The 22,729-nt window shown below is 43.4% G+C and overlaps 1 protein-coding gene across 3 annotated transcripts in view; it reads left to right on the forward strand.

Annotated features, from left to right (window-relative positions):
* sertad2b (SERTA domain containing 2b) overlaps positions 1–11,926 on the forward strand; it is a 42,736-nt gene extending 30,810 nt beyond the window's left edge. For all 3 annotated transcript variants that reach the window (XM_061790046.1, XM_061790047.1, XM_061790048.1), the window contains one exon: positions 7,506–11,926. In XM_061790046.1, coding sequence (XP_061646030.1) covers positions 7,506–8,700 — 1,195 coding nt within the window. In that variant the 3' untranslated portion in view covers positions 8,701–11,926. The remainder of the gene's footprint in view (positions 1–7,505) is intronic.
* The last annotated feature ends 10,803 nt before the right edge of the window (positions 11,927–22,729 follow it).

Below are 22,729 nucleotides of genomic sequence, written 5' to 3' on the forward strand. Positions count from 1 at the left end.
GCCAGCCAAACTGCCAAGGGTGAGCACCGATTTAATAGTCTAAGAAGGCAGCCCTTCATCATCGACACATTGCCTAACTCTAAATGAACCGACTTGACATCGACAATTGTATTTTCCAGTTATCAGATGTTAACTGAGCTGGTAACACTGTTAGCTTTTTTATTGTGACATAGTAGTGGTTCCATACAGGGCCATTGTTAAAAATGGGGGATCTTTGTCCAGAGCCCCGATTAGCTGCCAAGTCAGGGGCGGAGAAATTTATGTGTGAGCGGTATTATTTAAATTAGCCCACTTAAGTCACATTGGGTAAAAATTCTGAACAGTTTGTTCACAGACACATTTTTTAAAATAGAGATGCTAACCAACTTATGAACGTTAAAGTTATGAACATCTGGACATATGAACGGAGTGGCATGTTAATTGAAATTGAAACAGGGGCATGTTTACCACAGTGTTACATCATCTTTCCTTTTAACAACACTCAATAAGCATTTGGGAACTGAGGACACTAACTGTTGAAATTTTGTAGCTGGATTTTTGTTCCTATTCTTTCTTGATGTATAACTTCAGTTGCTCAACAGTCCGGGGTCTCCGTTGTCGTATTTTGCGCTTCTTAATGCGCCACACATTTTCAATGGGAGACAGGTCTGGACTGCTGGCAGGTCAGTCTAGTACTCGCCCTCTTTTACTTCAAAGCCATGCCGTTGTAACATGTGCAGAGTGTGGCTTGGCATTGTATCTCTGAAATAAGCAGCGACGTCCCTCAGAAAGACGTTGCTTTAATGGCAGCATATGTTGTTCCAAAACCTGTATTTATCTTTCAGCATTAATGGTGCCTTCACAGATATGCAATATACCCATGCCCTGGGCACTAACACGCCCCCATACCATCACAGATACTGGCTTTTGAACTTGCCGCTGGTAACAATTCGGATGGTCCTTCTCCTCAATGGCCCGGAAGACACAACGTTCATGATTTAATAGTATTAGACTCAGAATCAGAACTTTCACTTTCAGAAAACAAAGTGGTATGTCACATTGTCATTTGAAAGATGAATGGCTCCTTTGGCCAATTTGCTGCACATTTCTTTTAATCATTGTCGTTGTTCAAATGTTGTGTATTGATAAGGATACACTAGGGAGTTGACAAAACAGTAACCCTCATGAAAATCAGTTGCGAAATTAGCAAGTTATAACTTAATTTCAATTATCTATGCATTGCCTTCTATGGTAACATTGCCCCTGCCAATATGGCTGCAACGTAGGCACGTGGGGTAGCCATGCTGCTGCTGCAGCGCGCTGGCGTATCTACTGTTCATATCTATATTGACAGCTATTTTGACACGATTACACAGATATTAACTGTTCGTCGTCTTAATTAAAGTGATGCTACAGTTCAAGAAATACTGTAACATACATACTGTAAATAGTATTTTTTGACAAAAATAAAATAAATACAAAATTAAATGATTTCTGGTCTTATTTTACCACGTCAATCACAAAAGCTATTAGATTTGTGATTGGATGATCGAGGATGTGGCGGCGCAACTTCCGCCTAGAACAGATTTCCACCTTACGCCACAGCTCACTCAACTAGTTTTCAGCCTACGGCAATGCGTTATGCACAGAGTCAATGATCGTCACGCAGCGCGAGTAGAAGCGCAACATAAATCCTTCCATTCTTCCATACCAAGACCGTTCGCAAACCGAAAATAATTCGTAAGTTTTCTTCCCAAAATTTTGGAAGTAACCTGAATTGTTTGTAAACTGGGTCGTTCATAACCCGAGGTTCCAGTGTATCTTGTCTTTGTAGTGTATTCAATTCAATATAGGTTGAAAAAGATTTGCAAATCATTGTATTTTGTTTTTTGTTTTACACATTATTCCAATTTCACTGGAATTGGGGTTTGTATGACATAAGGGGTATTGTCCTGTACGAGGAGGGTATTTGCTAAAAATACTTTACTTTAGAGCTATGCATCTTTAGTTATGATGGATCTCTCTCACCATAACATATCAATTTTGGTGGTTATATTTTTCTCACTGAACTTTCATGCAAATTATATCATTAACCCCCAAGGCTGCATGTGCGATACTTTTCACAATGAACGTTTGATTCTTGAGACAGTATAAGATACTGTACTAAGTCGTCAATAACAACTATTAGAAAGTAGATGACACATTCTAATGATTAAGAACATGGTTCCGATTGACCCAAATGGCATCCCTGTTGGAGTGCTTTCACCTTATGTAGATCATGGATACATAAAGGAGTCTTCATATATTGGATCGTAAAGTGTAGCTTGGTTCTGAAACTGTGAATGGGAGAAGAGTGTGTTGGTGAGATGATGATGAGGAGGGGTGGGATGAGAAAGATTGAAAAAGAACAGAAATAAGAGAAGAGGTGGGGCAAGGGAAAGGGAAGAGGAGGACACTGAAGTGGAATGTAAGGGGTGGGGCACCTCTGGTATGTCAGCCCTGCACACTGTGTTGGAGTTTGACTTCAAACACCCTGACATGAGTCAGAGAGGCACACATGCGCAGCTGCTTCAGCACATTAAACTGCTTTGAAACTCTGTCGCTCATTCTGTTACTCTCTTTATGTGCCTCTGATTCACCATTTCGGAACTAGAACCCTGTTTTGAGCAATATACAAGCAGACACTAAAGAAGTCAAATCAGTAGCTTCTAACGCTTGTCGCTATCACAAAGAACAACCATCCTAAAGAGATTCAATGATAAATCAATCAGACTTTCAATTGTTGGTTACTTAACGTTTTTTTCCTCCTAAAAAGCAAATGTAAAACATGATGAGATACTTGCTGATCTGAAGACCTCTGAGGTTCACTGTGGTCTTGCACAATATGCCAACTTCAAGTGTGCCGTCATTCATGACGGTGGCTCTTCTTTTGGAACAGGTGTTCCAAAAGCAAAAGAAAAAGCAAAACAGCAGCAGGATTAATCCTTTCCTTAATGCGTTCCGAACTGAGGTCTTTGGAGAGTTTGTATCATATGATAACATCTTTCATTATGGCATGCATCACAACAGTTCAATTTGAAAGATTTTAGAATTATAGAAGCATCCCCTCCAGAGAATTAACACAAATACCTTAACATAAAATTCTGCTGTTGTAAAGATAATAATGCTTAGTGTTAATTGACATTATTGGAAGGTAGTAGTTAGTTTGTTTGTTGTTTGTAGTTTGTTGTGTAGAACTGCATTGCATTGTCACCTTATCTACACCGGAGACAACCATACGTACTTATCTTGAATAATATTTAAATAGAAAGTTGACACTCGGCAAGACAAAATTAATTGGGGAGCCTTCTCTTTTGGGTCAGGTTTAATGAATGAAGAAGCCTCAGTACTATTAAAACTATCGTAATATAATGTGTTCCTCCACCTTTAGTTGACTGAAGCAACTGCATGGTAAGTTAAAATGAGTATTTTGTTATGTCATTTGCCTGACAGTTGCTCTTTTGAAAATGTTGCTCCTTACATCCCTACCTTTGACTCCACATTCTCTTCCACCTCCTTCTCTTCCTTCATAACCCAAAGCAACCCCCACCACCATCTCGTTCTTTGTCATCTCTTTGGGTGAATTCCCATCTGACTCTGTTTGTCATGGCAACCAACCAGTCATGGTGACTGGGCCTGCAGCTCACACTTCCTGCGTGTTTGTGTGTGTGTGTGTGTGTGTGTGTTTGCGTGCATGCGTGCGTGCTTGTTTGTGTGTGTATGTATAGCGGCTGGCTCTATGAGCCTGTCAGCCTGGATTAGAATCAAACGTACTGCAGCGATGCCTGTTTTTGCTCTTTCGCTCTTGTCTCAGTTTTTTCTCCTCTTGTCCAGTAGCGCTCTAATCAGACAAAGTATCTCAAACTGCATGAAAAGTTGCACTTATGAATATACTCTGGCTCTGTATTATTGTGTGTTGGTATGTCTTGCACACTGAGCGGCTCTGTGCTGTATTTGCATAGCAGGAGGGTGGAAGGGGTTTGACTTAAAATGTGGCCTATGATCTTTTGCTATAGCAGGGAACACTGATATTACATAACCGGTGCGTGTGTCTGTGTGTGTGCTGGGCCCCAGTCTGTACCAAAGACGCTCCCTTTCCATCTGCTCTTTGGTTTAAATGCATGCTTTATTAAATCTGCTGTTGTAATAAACCTGCTGCCTAAAAAAAAAAACAGCTTCATGAAACTGGATAATGGCTTCTGTTGGGGGTGCAACAATGCCACTTTTTTCAGACCGAGTATGAGTACAGTTACTTACATTTGGGTACTCACCTATACCATGTACTCAATACCAATGCCATTACATCTTGCAATTGAGATGAAAATGTGTTTTATTTGATCAAATATTGTTAAAAAATAACACCCAAATATAACCCTTTTTATAGTAACAACTTCTTACTCCGCCAGGCCGGGTGGGCGGGCACTCTGTCGATAGCCGAGCGGAGTTTGTAATCCAGTGCATACTTTGGTGTTTCCCCCAGGACCAGAATCTATTTGTGGTGGTGGGCACCCGCCGTGTTGGTGGGAGGAGGGGTTCTGTTTTTGTGCATCGTTTATGACCCTCCCAAAAAAAGTTTGATTTGAATTTTAATAGAACACTGTACTTTTCTTTTAATGGATGCTAATAATAAAATACATTTAACAACAATAAATTAATGTTTAGTTTAAAGACCGAATAACATGAGAAATTCCATTTTAAAAATTACATTGAGTAACTGATATAAATATAAATAAATTAATGTAAACTGTAATATCAAACACCTTTAAGGCAATTTGAATAAAAATATAATAGCTTACTTAAATAAGAAATGAAAAATGTTTTGCAGAGTTTGCCCTCTTCACTGGAGCATTGAATTGTACATGGCTTCCATCCTATTGCAAAGCCTTTTGAACATTTTAAGTCCACAGAATCATGTCCGTTAACAGATATTTTGAAGCAGGCGGCCAGGTGTTCTCCTTGTAAGTGATTAATTGAAAATATAACTCTTAAATAACTGTTAAAACTGCACCGATTAAAAACAAGTTTGTTTGTTTGTTTGTTTTTTTTAGTCATTAAAATGATGCTCTTACCTTATTCATTGTTGAAAATTGAGTGTGAGAGATGCTTGGTCTTTGTGGTGCTCTGTGGTGATATGCCGGCTTTTCCAAGTAGTCTTTTCTGTAAACTTCTGCTCCAAAATCAACAAAGCCCTCTTTCCTCGGCCTTTCTTAGCTGTAGGCCGTTTGTTGTGGCGCCTCGGTGGGGCGGGCGGACCAGCCTGGGTCCCTCGGTGTAGGACGTGTCCCGTCCGCCGGGTTGCTCTCGGGTGGACTCCTGGGCCCGATCCCGCCTCTCGATTGATTGGGTGGGGTCCTCAGCCACCACGGTGCAGGCACAGCGTCAGTCATTGTGCATGCAAAATGGTGTCAATTCACTTGCATGTGTCCGCAGGCACACACCCCTGGGACCTTTTTGCTGGGTGTGGGGCCACTCACTTATTGCGACAAATAACTCATGAATATGCGAATTGCTTTGGTATCCCTTCACTCACACTCTTGTCCTATAGATGTTTTTAATTTACATAGCCACTCCCACCACACTTCAGTTGTACAGGTTCACGACCCTTGTCCTGCATGCTTCGTCTCCTGTCCTTGTCCTGTCCTTCCCTCACAGGGTATAGCACTACTGCCCCATACAACACTCATATCTAATGTGTCATTGTTCGAGATATATAAGGATTTACTTTTCTCATCTTGTTTACAGTTTGTGCTTTGTCTTTTGTCTTCTTTTGACACTCCCCTCGAGAAACTTTGTTCTGTTCGACTGATCGACACTGATACTCAATAATTATCCATTATACTACTAAGAAACCACAGCGGCATCTTAAAAACTCCACTGTGACACAGTAAAACTGTTCTGACGTTAAAGAGATACAGATCCTCCATTCTGCTTGACCTAACAACCGAACAAATAAATAAACAAACAAATAAAGAAATACATGTAGAAGTGGGAAACACTGTACTTTGGAGTTGGCTTTGCCGCTTTTGTGTTGTTATCCTTGTTTACCTTAAATGTCCCGTATTTTACCAAACCAACCTTTTTTTCTAGTATTTGGGATGTAATATTGGCTCTATGGTGCCTCAGTAAACATGTGAAATATGAATTAAAATTGTCCACGCATTCCTGAGTTCCAGACATTTCTCTGCCAAGAGGACTGAAATCAGGTCATTCGAATTTCTTGAGCTTATCTAAGTCACTAACGAAGATCTCCACCTACAACTCTGCTCCCAAGCCAGCGCCGTAAACGTAACAGGTGTGATCTCTTCTACGCGGACTCAAACAATCAGAGGAAAGGGGGCAGTCTTAGCCAAATGTGGACAAAGCAGATACAAAACTGGGTCAAACAAAAGTCGCTGTCAGAAGGGCCTTTTCTGGACACTTGAATGAAAAAAAAAAACAAGGTGTTTTTTTTTTTTTTTTTTTTTTAAATGAAATTGACACTTTTATACTAAGTCCATGTTAGAGAATCACTCTATGGCGGTATAAATAGCCAAAATATGGAACCTTTACAGTTTCTCCACACAACTAACATGGCTCCTTCTCCACCTCACCAGAAGGTAAATGTCAGGCTGTTAAAGTGAAATCGGTGTTGTAGTATTGGAGCATTTCTACAACTACGAGTACAGACTTATTGGCACCAAAACCGATCCTGGTATGGGTATCGGAGCATCCCTAGCTTCTGTGGTTCTGCATTGCTGCACCCCATTTGAAGTAAAATGTAATACGTATTTTAACTACTTCACAGATTTGAAATGTTCAGCAAGAACAATGATATTCTTAGATTCTGACAATGTTGGAAAAGGTCAAATGAATTCAGGCATTCTTTGCTGCCATTTCATCTTTATTCATCTCACAAGTAATAAGAAAATGATATTGACTCAGATATTTAGAGCATTATTTCAATAGCATGATGCTTGTTGATCGCATGATGTTTATGCCATTAGTTCAAGATCGGAACTAAACATTTTCAGTATTTTAACTTACTGGGGTAAAACAGTTCTCTCTATTCCAACACACATCAGTAGGGCCAGAAAAAAAACTGGTTTAACAACTATAATTCCACACATTCCAAAGTAAATGCAGATGTTTGCAAATGTTTTATTTTGTGTCTTTGAACACAAAGAAAATTAGTCTGCTTTCATGGAGGACTACAGAAATCAGAGAATATTTTCTGTTGAGAGGCTGAAATTACGAGGATTTGGACAATTTTAAGTGAAAAAATGGTTTTAAATGAGTAATTGATTTTAAAATTAATCGATTAATTGTTGCGCCTCTATTTCAATGAGGAAAGTTTTATATAACATATGAGCAAGTCAAGGTACCATTGGACTTGGTGGTTTAATTTCACACTTGGTGGGGGGGCAGGTGCTCCAGATATTTGCATAGCAATAAAAAAAAAAAAAAAAGTGCTCTTCTATAATATTTCCTCTTTTGTGTTTACTTTCCAGATTTATGTTCAGTAAAGGTGCCAAGCGAAAACTGGATGAGGATGAAGAGGTGCTGGAAGGCAAAACGCTGGAGGCATCGGTGGCGGGAGGAGGATTCGGCCTGGGCCACGAGGGCTTGTCTAAGGTGTCGTACACCCTTCAGAGGCAGACCATCTTTAACATCTCCCTCATGAAGCTGTACAGCCAGCGGCCACTGAGCGAGCCCAGCCTGGAACGTCGCGTCCTCATTAACAACATGCTGCGGCGCATCCAGGATGAACTGAAACAGGAAGGCTCCTTGCGGCCGTTGCTTCTGCCGCCTTCGCCGCCACCCGACGACCCGATGGACGAGGGCTTCCGCGAGGCACCGCCCTCGTTTGGAGTTCTGTCAGCTGCGGTGACGGCCCAGGTATCCCCGCCTTCTGCTCTGCTCATGCCAGTGATCATTCCTCCGCTTTCGCCACATCCGCTGGTGCCTCCCACCTGCCCTCCCCCGCTGGATGCCTGCCTCACTCCGGCTTCTTTGCTGGAGGACGACGGCGCAGATTCCTCCTTTTGCGCTTCATCGCCGCCCACGCCTCCTCTCTCGCCACCCCCGTTACAAAGTCAGACGTCCGCCACTGTCTCTTCGCCTGCCTCGTCCAGTGACGTGAGTGGCATGGATTTACATCCTCCTACAGCCATAACTAGGACAGCAGCAGCAAATTCCATGACAGTAACTACCTCCCTTGCTCCCACAACACTCACCCAGCCCCCCCACTTAGCGGCCTTGTCCCCTGCACCCGTAGCCCCAGCAAAAGACTGCATGACCTCGGGCTGTAAAAGTGAAGCAGCTTGCGTCTTGCTAGCGGAAGGCTGCTGTGCCGAGCTTCGACCGACAGCAGTGCCCCCTGTTGCCTCGGTGGACATTTACCCCTCTCATCCCACCCCTTCCACGCCCTCTGGGTTTCTCACAGACCTGGCGCTGGACGACGTCCTGTTCGCCGATATAGACACGTCCATGTACGATTTCGATCCCTGCATGACGGCGGGGGCGGTCGGCGTGACGGCCGGCGTCGGCCTCGCCAAAATGTCACCGGTCGTGACGGCGGATGACCTCCTCAAATCTCTCGGGTCTCCGTACAGTGGCCCCACCCCCCAAGTTTCAGCCAATCAGCCTTTCAAAATTGATCTGACAGAACTTGATCACATCATGGAAGTGTTGGTTGGTTCATGACAAGCAGGTGCCCCCACCTTTTAAAACAGACACTTCAATCCAAACAGGAGACTGAAATCAATATTTTCGACAGATCTGGGATTTGTTTTTCTGCTTGTTGTTCTTCATTTTGTGTTTTTCAAATTTGCAATTGTAATTTTCAGTCGTCATATTTATTATGACAACTGTTACTACTACTACTACTACTTCTTCAACACTGTGCATGGACTGTCCTCACCTTTCCAAACACAGAAATGAAATTTTTGGGAAGCAAAGATACAAATCAGTTTACATTTCTTTACTGGTGAGGACCGCCACAAATTAATTTCCTAATATGAACATACGTAATCCTAGTTGTAATCTGTAACATTGACCTAAGCCATAGCCTTCAACGTGTCGCAGATTTTTTTTATTATTATTATTATTATTATTTCCTTTTTTTTACATCTAATCCGAGGCGGATCCTTACTGGTACAAAAATTTATGTGAGTGTGTATGGATAGAAATATGGAGACACACACACACATGCAGTCAAAGAGGGAAAAAAAGAGCCAGCCTCGCATTTTGCTTGTGTGGATGAGTCTAAATGTCCACATGTGTGCACATGTCCAGACAGTAAAGCTGGGATGTTATGGGATTTGCCACAAAACTATAGAAGGACAAGAGCTCACGCACACACACACACACACACACACACACACTGAATGTGTCTTTTAGCAGATGAGTGCCTTCCAAAAAATGACCACTTATTCAATTCTTGTTTTTTTTTTTTTGTTTCTTCCAAGTTGTTCCTGCATAATATTTTTTTAACTTATTCAATTTACTGTTCAGTCAGTGAGGGATTGCCTCCCGATCAAATAATAATAATTTAATTGTCTTTTATTACATATGCTTTCGTGTTTAAAATGCAAGTCAGCTCCATATTTGCTCGATGATGTAACCATTCTTCGGTTATATTTCGGACACTCTTCAGAGCGGTCATGTGATGATGATCTCTGTTCAGGTCTGGCTTTACCAACTTGCTGGTGCAAACTGGTGCAGGATTCTCTTTTATACAGGCTTTTTTTTATATGGTGGGCTTTGCAGCAGAATTCTGATCAGCTATATTGTAGGGTTGTTGTTTACATTAGAAACAGTTGCGGTATCTTGTGCTCCGGTCAGGTGGGGAAGAGCTCTAAAGTCCAAACCAAAACAGAGACATGCACAAGAACTGTAAACAAATCAGCTATCACATATTGCACACAAAGCCATTGTGGCACTATTGTGATTCAATGATTTGCTTAAAATTGTACGAAGACTAACACATAAGTGTATTTCTAGATAAGTGTTTCTTTTGTTTGTTTTTACAAGCGATTTGGTATCTTGAGTGACAGACAAATTACAGCACAGCGTACAGTATTACACAGTCTATTTGCACAAACTGTTGTTTTCAGAATAGAAGCCCATATTCACAAAATCTCAGGGTTTTATTGTGGAGCACCATTTTGAGGTTCACCCCAAACACCCTGGATGTTTAAAAACATATACACAATTCCTGGAGGGCTATATCTGACCAGTAATCATTTTCAAGGGATGTTAGAAAGTTAAGACTCAAGACCTAGTTGGTGTGCAATCCTGGACATAAAGCATTAGTTTTGTCTCACAAAAAACTTGTATGATTACAACTTTGCCAATGTCAGTGTCACATATTGAATACGGTAATTGCCTGTTTATCATAAGTGTGTAGCAAAACAATCTATGAAATTTAGTAAGGCACTTAGGCTGGGTTCATAACGGTACTTTTGTATATTGTCTGGTTCGCCGAGCATTCATATTGGTATATTTATCATCTGATCAAAAGTTGGCCAGTCAAAAGTGTATGCATGAAGTCACAACTGCATTTACTTTAGTTTTATGTGACTAAACTCCAATTTTCCAAACAAAATGGCTACCGAGACCACCTTTTCAAGCGGGGTTCGTCTGCTTGATTAGGCGCACAACAGGGACGGATGACGCGTGTTCACACTTGACCAAATGAAGCGCACAACTGGAGCAATTGCACGAGAGTTCGTTTTAACCAGCCCAAACTGAAAGTTTGTATACAGCCTTAGTCAACGCTCTCTTCACCCGGGGAAAGTCCTCCCTTCACATAATACGAGTCAATGAAAAACATTTAAAACAGTTCCCTTTAATAAAAGGCCTCTGATATTCGGACACTAGAAATTACACAAAGAATAAAGAATTACTGCACACACAACACTCTTTTAAAAAAATAAATAAAAAAAATAGGCAGCTACCAAGATTTACTTGTTTAATTTCACATTTGATGGGTGGTAAGGCACACCAGAGACCTATTTGTATACAAACAATCCATTTTCCATAGGTCCGCTTCAAGCTCAATATACAGTATACTATCATCCCAACATAGAACTCGCAATTTCCACAATGCATCCATTTGTCTTCTTTTTCTCATCTCTGCTCAGTACTTAAAGAAGTATTTGCCTGTAGTTTCCCCAGTGAGCCTCCAACCAGCTGACGTTTTGAGCGTTCTGTGGCAGCATCCAAGGTTGTTTGCCAGAAGAGAATGAATGCCTGAAGGTGCGCAACACTGAATTTCCCTTGTGCAAAACAGCAAAGTAGACATTCAACATCATTATTATTTGCAGGAGTATTGCTATAAACACATGGATAAGTTCCGCTTTAATATTATTAAACACCCAAGCATGGTTGATACTGATAGACAGTATGAAAATGGAAAATGCTAATTAGCTTTTAGCTAACTCTGGTCCAATTTCTTTTAATTGTGCATTGCCCTGCAAAAGTAAATTATTGTTATTTTTTTTTTAAAGAAATCAAGGCAATCAAGGGAGCTGCCAACAGCAGCTATTGTGTTCATGGGGTTGTAGTGGCTGCTGAGACACTGTGCTCATCTTACTGTGTTAGCCAAAAGCGACAGGTGTTCAATTGGCGCAGCAGGACTTTGCCAGTCCGTCTTTGACCTCCTGCAGCATGTAAACCATCAGCACCACTTCTCGTTTTTATAGACAACTGCAGGTTTCTGTCCCTATTTTTGGGTGTTTTTTTTTTTTCCTCTGTCAATGAAGTTATTTATTCTTGGGTTTTTTTTCCTGCTCTTTGTAAATATATTTATTTTAATTTGAAGTGAACCTTTGTATTGTAAATAGTGTGTACAAAAAGTGTAGTTGGAATGTACTCTGCTTCAGATAAGAATGTATCTGTGTGGAATTAGAGTGGAATTGCTTTTGTATACATGGGTCTGTTTTGTTCCTTTTTGTATGTGTTTTCTACTCTTTTGTTCACAGTTTTTCAGTTGAACTGTTTATGCAGCAGTATGCAAAAACAAACAAACAAAAAAAAAAACATCTGCAACCTTCAGATATCAAGATTCTAAAGCTTGTCATAGAAGCCTCAATGCCAAAAGTTATGTACATAGTATGAACGACAAATGAGCTCCTGGGACTTCACGGATCAGTTTTTCTTACTGAATTTGTTCTGCGCTGCCCAAGCATGCGACACAGCACTACTTCCTGGGATAGACTTACCAGAGTCAAGGCTGAGTTCCTCCAAAGGCTGTATTTTTCACAGACCTTTGAGTTGTGCCTTGTTCTATTCAATAGAACACAAAACTCTCTCACTCCCTCTCTCTCTCTCTCTCTCTCTCCCTCCCTCCCTCCAGCTATCTCTCGCTCTCTAGCTCTCGCCCGCCCTCTGTAAACAAGAAAAAAATGAGATAAACTGACTGCTGACTATGAATTTGAAAGTCTTACTTTTGTAGTTTTATATACGAATATATATATATATATATATATATATATATATATATATATATACATATACACACACACACAATAAACAGTAAAATATATAACATGACTCGTGGTTTCCTTTTAAAACTGAGCACGCTTTCCAGTTGTGCACATATACAGTCGGCCTTCGCTAATCGTGGGGGTTAGTGACTGGGTCAGGCTGCGATTAGCGAATTTCTGAAAATAATTGACACCCCCTAAAAGTGATGTAATTTGTGACAAGGTGATAAAGTTATAATTGCCTATATTATTAGTTTATAGCTGTGGTGTCGCTAGGCTGAAGCCCCCCTAAAAACCTCTCAAGCCCCCACCAAAAATAAGTGGTAATGTGTGGTAATGGTGAAGGTTCGTTGTCTTAGACCCCCTAAACAAATATTGTTCTTCTCTGTGACAATTAAGTTTAGGGCTGCACCTCAATACCCCTGCACCCCCCCGAGTCAATAAAATTATTTTAGGGGGGGAGCTAAGCCACCCCAAACTTCAAAACTTAGCGACCCCCCTGTTTTAAACTATAAATACATGTACAGTGGACCCTGCATACTTGCGGTTTGGCACCCACAGATTCCCCTATTCACAGATTTTTTTTTTTTTCAATTTTTATTTCAGTTTTGTATTTTATTTTCCCATTTTTCTTTTTTATTTTTTTTTTTTAGGGGGGAGGAAATCAATCCCGAAATCGCTTATTGGCAGTGTATCCCTGCTTATTCAAGAATTCTGGGGGGTTAATTTTATTTTCTAACCCGATGCAATTCTAATGGGCGTCAATTGTATATTGTATTGTATTGAATAGCAGGGGTCCAACCATGATCTCAAAACACTTTACAGTGTATTAAATATTCAAACATTGCTGTCACCTTCAAAAGCTCTTTTTTTTTTTTTCAGCCACGCACCAACTTTGTTCGATGTGTGTCGGATGTGTTTTGCAGACAGAATAGCCACGCTAAGCTAAAGAAAGCCAAGCTAAAGGCTATAGCCGTCTTACAGTATATAGACACACAGACAGTCATTCACACTCACGTTCATACCTATGGGCAATGGAAAGTCTTCAACCTAACGTGCATGTTTTTAGAGCATGCAAAATGCTCCACAGAAAGGCTGGAGCTGAGATTCTAAGTCTGACCCTCAGAACTGTGAAGCAGACGTGATAACCACTAGGTCATCTTGTACTTTTGTGTGATGTACAGTATATTGTTACACTTTTGTTTTGTTTTGTTATTTGGCTGCTTCATAGTTAGCATTGAGTGATATCCATCCATTTTCTATTCCGCTTATCCAAGTCAGGGGGTGAGTAGAAGCCTCTCCCAGCTGACTTTGAGGCAGGACACATGTAGACAAGCATTCAAACTCTCATTCACACTGAAAGCCATTTTAGTCTTCAGTGAATCTAACATGCATATTTTTGGGGGTGGGGGGGAATGTATGAGGAAGCCAGCCGGTGTACCCGGCGAAAACCCACACAAGCACAGGGAGTCGGAGCCTGGATTCGATCCCCCTGACCTCAGAACTGTGAGGCGGATGTGCTAAGAAATGAGTGTTTGAGATTCAAAAAGATTTCAGGACTGTGGGGCACCGGCTGTTTGTCTTTGCACCGAATCTCAACTGGGTCTGGATAACACACTCACCGTGTCTGCGGGAGGGGAAAAAGCTCAGCCTTACAGTATGTCTTCCACTGTGTTTGCTCTCTCTTCTGGTTTACAGTGGCACAGGACCAACATTTGCCACTGTTCGACAGTCATGACTTCTGATCCGCAGGGCTGCCGGTTATTTCCAGCATTTAGGCCACAGCTGTGAGGGGAAGGGGGACAGTCTGTCTCTATTGGCAGAGGGAAGGAGGGATAGTTTAGCTCAACATAGCAACAGCCCAGCTAAGGTCAGCGAGGACAACGCAGAAGACAGGCAGAGAGGTAGGCGAGGACATGGCCAGGGGGTCTTCTCAAGAGAGAGACCAAACGTCTTTTCACCAGACCTCCATAAAAACATGAATGGGATTATCTGTCGCTTCCTGTCTGAAACATTACCATAATCTTGAAACGTATATTTAAAAATGCAGCAAAATATTAACCACTCAATGCTGCTTTTTAATAATAAAACAACACGAAAAAATAACCGTAGAACTATGACTACTTAGAGCTTACTACTCGCCTATATGTTTTTATATATGTTTTTCAACGCATTGGATGTAAAATGTGCAGATAAAAAAAATATAGCTATGACATAAGGCATTGCTTCTCAAGAAAAGTAATCAATAATGATGATGGATCATGAACTGAATTCACGAAGGGGTGCGTGACTGTTAAACTGCAGCGTTATTCTAGCCCCATCTTGTGGCAGGCGGGTGCATCACAGTCACATGTACAGTCCCCTCCAAAAGTATTGGAAGGACAAGGTCAATTCCATTGTTTTTGTCGTATACTAAAGACATTTGGGTTTCCCATCCAAAGATGAATATGAAACAAAAGTTCAGAGTTGCAGCTTTTCTTTCATGGTATTTATGTCATGGTCTGTGTTTTGCTTTGGGTTGTTTTTGGTTTTATTTCATGTTTTCCTGTTTTCCATGTTTTTCACATCTTGTGTGCTCATTTACTTATTGTCCACCTGTTCTCGTCAACCCACGAGCTTGTGCCGGCCAATCAGCTCCCTCCAGCCACTCGTGTCTTGTCCAGGTTTTCCTCGTTGTCTCGTCAATCTTTGTTCTCTAGTTCCCTGGTTTCGTTCCGTTCTTGTCGGGTCATTGTCTCTGTCTGTGCCACGTCATAGTCGCGAGTTATTTCACCTGACATGTTTTGCTTCCACTTTTAGGTTTAGTCAAGTGTTTCTTTGTTACTTTGGTTATCAGTTGTGGGACTCTGTTTGGTTTGCGTTTTCCATATTCCTTGTTTGCCTTTTTTGGGAAATTGAAATATCATTTTTCGAGACTCCTGCACTCCTGCCTTGCTTCCCTGCACTTGGGTCCTCCACGTTTCTGCCTTCTCTTCCTTGCCTTCAAAAGCCCTAATCGTGACAATTTACATCTAAATTTGTTAACTCAGGACAGAGAACCTTGTGTTTGAAGCCGCCACTTTTCAAGTGAGCAAAGGTATTGGAACAGACATCCATCCATCCATATTCATTATCCTGGTTGGGGTCGCGGGACGCTGGAGCCTATCCCAGCTGACTTTGGGCGAAAGGCGGACTACACCCTGAACTGGTCGCCAGTCAATCGCAGGGTACATATAGACACGGACAACCATGCATAACATACCTGAGTGGGAACTGAACCCACGCTGCCTGCACCAAAGTCAGACGAGTATACCGCTACAACATCAGTGACTTGGAACAGACATTATAAAATCAATTTAAAGTGAATAACTTCATATTTGGTGGCAACCCTTACTTGCATCAAGCCTGTAACCTATTGACTTCAGCACACTTGCATTCTTCATTTGAAATGCTTTTCCAGGCCTTTACTTCAGCCTCCTTCAGTTCTTGTTTGTTTCTGGGGGTTTCTCCCTCCAGTCTCCTCTTCAGGAGGTAATATGCATGCTCTATTGGGTTAAGGTCCCGTGATTGACTTGGCCAGTCTAAGACCTTCCACTTTTTCCCGCTGATGAAGTCCTTTGTTGTGTTGGCAGTGTGTTTTAGGTCATTGTCCTGTTCCATGATGAAGCTTCTTCCGATTAGGTTAGATGCATGCAACCAAACAAAATGGTTTTGTAGACTTCAGAATTCATTCTGCTGCTACCATCATGAGTTAAATCATCAATAAAGACAAGTGAGCTTGTTCCATAGGTGTCCAGCCATGCAAGCCAAGCCATGACATTACCTCCACCATGCTTCACAGATGAGCTTGTGTGTTTTGGATCATAAGCAGACCCTTTCCTTCGCCATACTTTGGCCTTTCCATCACTTTGGTAGAGGTTATTCTTGGTCTCATCAATCCAGAAAACTTTGTTCCAAAACTGTTGTGGCTCATCTCTGTACTTCTTTGCAAAATCCAATCTGGCCTTCTGATTGTTTTTGCTGATGAGTGGTTTGCATTTTGTGGTATGGCCTATATATTTCTTCTCTGAAAGTCTTCTTCGAACAGTGGATTGTGATATCTTCACCCCTAACCTGTTGAGGCTGGCAAACCATTTTTGCCTGGCAATTTAAAGAAAAATGCATCCAAACTAATCGGGAGAAGCTTCATCATGCAACAAGACAATGACCCAAACCACACTGCCAACACAAAAAAGGACTTCATCAGGGGGGAAATGTGGAAGGTCTTAGACTGGCCAAGTCAATCACTGGACCTTAACCCAATAGAGGAGGCATATTACCTTCTGAAGAGGGGACTGGAGGGAGAAACCCCCAGAAACAAACAAGAAATGGAAGAGGCTTCAGTAAAGACCTGGAAAAGCATTTCAAATGAAGAATGCAACAGTCTGGTGAAGTTAATGGGTAGCCGGGTTGATGCACTTATTGCAAGTAAGGGTTATGCCACCAAATATTAAATGTTATTCACGATAAGTTAATTTAATCTTTGGCTCACTTGAAAAGCGGGTGGCTTCAAACAAAATGTGCTCTTTCCTGAGTTGTTTAACACATATAGATGAACAACCCCAATTCCAATTAAGTTAGGATGTTGTGTTAAACATAAATAAAAACAGAATAGAATGATTTGCAAATCATGTTCAACCTATATTTAATTGAATACACTACAAAGACGAGATGTAATGTTCAAACTGATAAACTTTTTTTTTTTTTTTTTTGCAAATAATCATTAACTTAGCATTTTATGGCTGCAACACGTTCCAAAAAAGCTGGGACAGGTGGCAAAAAAGACTGAGAAAGTTGAGGAATGCTCATCAAACACCTGTTTGGAACATCCCACAGGTGAACAGGCTAATTGGGAACAGGTGGGTGCCATGATTGGGTAGAAAAGGAGCTTCCCTGAATTGCTCAGTTAGTCACAAGCAAAGATGGGGCGACGTTCACCTCTTTGTGAACAAGTGCGTGAGAAAATAGTCGAACGGTATAAGGACAATGTTCCTCAACGTACAATTGCAAGGAATTTAGAGATTTCATCATCTACGGTCCATAATATCATCAAAGGTTTCAGAGAATATGGAGAAATCACTGCATGTAAGCCAACATTGACCAATGTCAGTAAATCCAGTTCGGTGCTACATCCGTAAGTGATACTTGAAACTCTACTATGCGAAGCAAAAGCCTTTTATCAACAACACCCAGAAACGCCGCCAGCTTTTCTGGGCCCGAGCTCATCGAAGATGGACTGATGCAAAGTGGAAAAGTGTTCTGTGGTCCGATGAGTCCACATTTCAAATAGTTTTTGGAAATTGTGGACGTCGTGTCCCCCGGGCCAAAGAGGGAAAGAAGCATTCGTACTGTTATGGACGCAAAGTTCAAAAGCCAGCATCTGTGATGGTATCAGGCTGTGTTAGTGCCAATGGTGGGTAACTTATACATCTGTGAAGGCAACATTAATGCTGAAAGATACATACAGGTTTTGGAGAAACGTATGCTGCCATCCAAGCAACGTCTTTTTCATGGACGCCCCTGCTTATTTCAGCAAGACGATGCCAAACCACATTCTGCACGTGTTACAACAGCGTGGCTTCGTAGTAAAAGAGTGCGGGTACTCAACTGGCCTGCCTGGAGTCCAGACCAGTCTCCCATTGAAAATGTATGGCGCATTATGAAGCGTAAAATACGACAACGGAGACCCTGGACTGTTGAACAGCTGAAGCTATACAGCGAGCAAGAATGGGAAATAATTCCACCTCCAAAGCTTCAACAATTGGTGTCCTCAGTTCCCAAATGCTTCCCATGGGCTCACCACCTGTGGGAGGGGCCATCGGGGTTGGGTGCAGTGCGAGCTGGGCGGTGGCCGAAGGCAGGGACCTTGGCGATCCGATCCCCGGCTACAGAAGCTGGCTCTAGGGACGTGGAATGTTACCTCTCTGACAGGGAAGGAGCCCGAGCTGGTGTGTGAGGTTGAGAAGTTCCGACTAGATATAGTCGGACTCGCCTCCACGCACAGCCTGGGCTCTGGTACCAGTCCTCTCGAGAGGGGGTGGACTCTCTTCCACTCTGGAGTTGCCCACGGTGAGAGGCGCCGAGCAGGTGTGGGTATACTTATTGCACCCCGGCTCAGCGCCTGTACGTTGGGGTTCACCCCGGTGGACGAGAGGGTAGCCTCCCTCCGCCTTCGGGTGGGGGGATGGGTCCTGACCGTTGTTTGTGCCTATGCACCAAACACCAGTTCAGAGTACCCACCCTTTTTGGAGTCCTTGGAGGGGGTGCTGGAGAGCGCTCCCGCTGGGGACTCCATCGTTCTGCTGGGGGACTTCAATGCTCACGTGGGCAATGACCGTGAGACCTGGAATGGCGTGATTGGGAGGAACGGCCCCCCCGATAAGAACCCGAGCGGTGTTCTGTTATTAGACTTCTGTGCTCGTCACGGATTGTCCATAACGAACACCATGTTCAAGCATAAGGGTGTCCACACGTGCACTTGGCACCAGGACACCCTAGGTCGCAGTTCGATGATCGACTTTGTGGTCGTGTCATCGGACTTGCGGCCGCATGTCTTGGACACTCGGGTAAAGAGAGGGGCGGAGCTGTCAACTGATCACCACCTGGTGGTGAGTTGGCTCTGATGGTGGGGGAAGATGCCGGTCCGACGTGGCAGGCCCAAACGTATTGTGAGGGTCTGCTGGGAACGACTGGCGGAATCTCCTGTCAGAAGGAGTTTCAACTCCCACCTCCAACAGAACTTTGCTCATGTTTCGGGGGAGGCGGGGGACATCGAGTCTGAGTGGACCATGTTCCGCGCCTCCATTGCTGAGGCGGCCGACCAGAGCTGTGGCCGTAAGGTGGTCAGTGCCTGTCGTGGCGACAATCCCCGAACCCGTTGGTGGACGCTGATGGGTACCGGCTGGCCAAGCGGAATGCAGCTTTGGTGGTCGCTGAAGCATAAACTCGGGGATGGGAGGAGTTCGGTGAGGCCATGGAGAAAGTCTTCCGGACGGCTTCGAGGAAATTCTGGTCCACCATCCAACGTCTCAGGAGGGGAAAGCAGTGAACCATCAACACTGTGTATAGTGGGGATGGGGCGCTGCTGACCTCGACTCGGGACGTTGTGAGCCGGTGGGGAGAATACTTCGAAGACCTCCTCAATTCCACCGACACGCCTTCCCATGAGGGAGCAGAGTCTGGGTTCTCTGAGGCGGGCTCTCCTATCTCTGGGGATGAGGTCACCAAGGTGGTTAAAAAGCTCCTCGGTGGCAAAGCCCCAGGGGTGGATGAGATTCGCCCGGAGTTCCTCAAGGCTCTGGATGTTGTAGGGCTGTCCTGGTTGACACGCCTCTGCAACATCGCGTGGACATCGGGGACAGTGCCTCTGGGTTGGCAGACCGGGGTGGTGGTCTCCCTTTTTAAGAATGGGGACCGGAGGGTGTGTTCCAACTACAGGGGGATCACACTCCTCAGCCTCCCTGGTAAGGTATATTCAGGGGTGCTGGAGAGGAGGGCCCAGATTCAGGAGGAGCAGTGTGGTTTTCGTCCTGGCCGTGGAACAGTGGACCAGCTCTACACCCTTGGCAGGGTCCTCAAGGGTGCATGGGAGTTCACCCAACCAGTCTACATGTGTTTTGTGGACTTGGAGAAGGCGTTCGACCGTGTCCCTCGGGGAGTCCTGTGGAGGGTGCTTCGGGAGTATGGGGTACCGAACCCCCTGATACGGGCTGTTCGGTCCCTGTACGACCGGAGTCAGAGTTTGGTCCGCATATCCGGCAGTAAGTCGGACTCATTTCCGGTGAGGGTTGGACTCCGCCAAGGCTGCCCTTCGTCACCGATTCTGTTCATAACTTTTATGGACAGAATTTCTAGGCGCAGCCGAGGCGTAGAGGGGGTCCGGTTTGGTGGCCTCAGTATTGCATCTCTGCTTTTTGCAGATGATGTGGTTCTGTTGGCTTCATCAAGCCGTGACCTCCAACTCTCATTGGAGCAGTTCGCAGCCGAGTGTGAAGTGGCTGGGATGAGAATCAGCACGTCCAAATCTGAGACCATGGTCCTCAGTCGGAAAAGGGTGGTGTGCCCTCTCCAGGTCGGGGATGAGATCCTGCCCCAAGTGGAGGAGTTCAAGTATCTTGGGGTCTTGTTCACGAGTGAGGGAAGAATGGAATGGGAGATCGACAGGCGGATCGGTGCAGCGTCTGCAGTGAGGCGGACTTTGTATCGATCCGTTGTGGTAAAGAAGGAGCTAAGCCGAAAGGCGAAGCTCTGGATTTACCGGTCGAGGACGGTCCTACCCTCACCTATGGTCACGAGCTGTGGGTCGTGACCGAAAGAACGAGATCCCGGATACAAGCGGCCGAAATGAGTTTCCTCCGCAGGGTGTCCGGGCTCTCCCTTAGAGATAGGGTGAGAAGCTCGGTCATCCGGGAGGATCTCAGAGTAGAGCCGTTGCTCCTTCACATAGAGAGGAGCCAGATGAGGTGGCTGGGGCATCTGATTCGGATGCCTCCCGGACGCCTCACTGGTGAGGTGTTCCGGGCACGTCCCACCGGGAGGAGACCCCTGGGACGACCCAGGACACGCTGGAGAGACTACATCCTTTGGCTGGCCTGGGAACGCCTCGGGATCCCCGTGGAAGAGCTGGATGAAGTGGCTGGGGAAAGGGAAGTCTGGGCGTCCCTGCTAAAGCTACTGCCCCCGCGACCCGACCTCGGATAAGCGGTAGAAGATGGATGGATGGATGGAGTTCCCAAACGTTTATTGAATGTTGTTAAAAGAAAAGGTGATGTAACACAGCGGTAAACGTGACCCTGTCCCAGCTTTTTTAGAACATGTTGCAGCCATAAAATTCTAAGTTAATGATTATTTGCTAAAAACAATCAAGTTTATCAGTTTGAACATTAAATATCTTGTCTTTGTAGTGTATTCAATTAAATATATGTTGAACATGGTTTGCAAATCATTGTATTCTGTTTTTATTCATGTTTAACACAACGTCCCAACTTCGTTGGAATTGGGGTTGTAAATACCATGAAATAAAAGCTGGAATTCTGTACTTTTGTCTCATATTCATCTTTTGATCTTAAAGCCAAATGTCTTCAGTATCCAACAAAAACAAAGGAATTGACCTTGCCGTTCCAATACCTTTGGAGGGGACTGTATTACATAATGAGCAACGTATTTTGGCTGTTATTCATTAGCTATAATATAGTCCATCTGATCTGTTTGGCTGTGCAATGCAGTCTGTGCCTACACTGTATTGAAACTTGCTATAGCGCCCCCTAGGAGACTGAGCGCTGGCCATGGTGCTGAATGCTGGTCGTGACTAAATGTTTTAAACTCATTCCATATGGATTTTTAAATGCATGTGAAAAAAACCATTTATCAATTTATGAGAAAGTGGTAGATTTTAAGGGGCACCACGGTGAACTAGTTGCTCGAACTAATGCCTCACAGTTGAGCGGTTCTTGTGCGGAGTTTGCATGTCCACTTGTTTCTCTGGGTACTCCATCTTCCTCCCACATTCTAAAAACATGCATGTTAGGTTATTTGAAAGTGTGAATGCGGTCGTTTGTCTATATGTGACCTGTGGTTGACTGCTGACCGGTCTAGGGTGTGCTCCGCCTCTCGGCCAAACGCTATGGGAACTTGTTGGATGGTGTATGTAATAAGAATTGAATACATCTTCACGGGTTAAGCATTATGCTTGGGATTGTTTTTTTAAATTATGCTTTAAACAAATTATGACATATCTTCAAAATAACTTCACTTTCAAATGTTATACTAAAGGTTGTTTAATTTGTAATGCATACATGCTGCTGATTGCCAGGCATTAAGTGTCTTTCTTATGTGAACCCTGACAAAACTTCAAGCGAAGAGGGGAACCCGCAGCTCCGGTTATCTCACGAGCTAGCTGGTCGCTTGTTCCTCTACATGACGATGCAGTGAGATATACTCTATTCCAGCCACCAGGGGCTTTACGGAGATATATTATCACGGCTCAAACAAGTAGGAATATGTAGGCCAGGGGTGTCAAACTCTTTTTTTGGTCTTGGGCTGCATTGTAGTTATGATTTGCCTCAGAGGGCCGTTAGAACAGTGAAACCATATAAATGTTTAATCATCACCAAAACATATTATTACCATTACACAACAAATTGAGGGATAACTAGTTTTGAAAGCAGAAGACAAGGATAATAGTTTGTTCAAGTATTGTTTAAGTTACTGTAGAAGAAGGGTTTGGT

Source organism: Phyllopteryx taeniolatus, chromosome 11, assembly GCF_024500385.1.
Source record: "Phyllopteryx taeniolatus isolate TA_2022b chromosome 11, UOR_Ptae_1.2, whole genome shotgun sequence".
In the NCBI taxonomy this organism is placed as follows: Eukaryota; Metazoa; Chordata; class Actinopteri; order Syngnathiformes; family Syngnathidae; genus Phyllopteryx; species Phyllopteryx taeniolatus.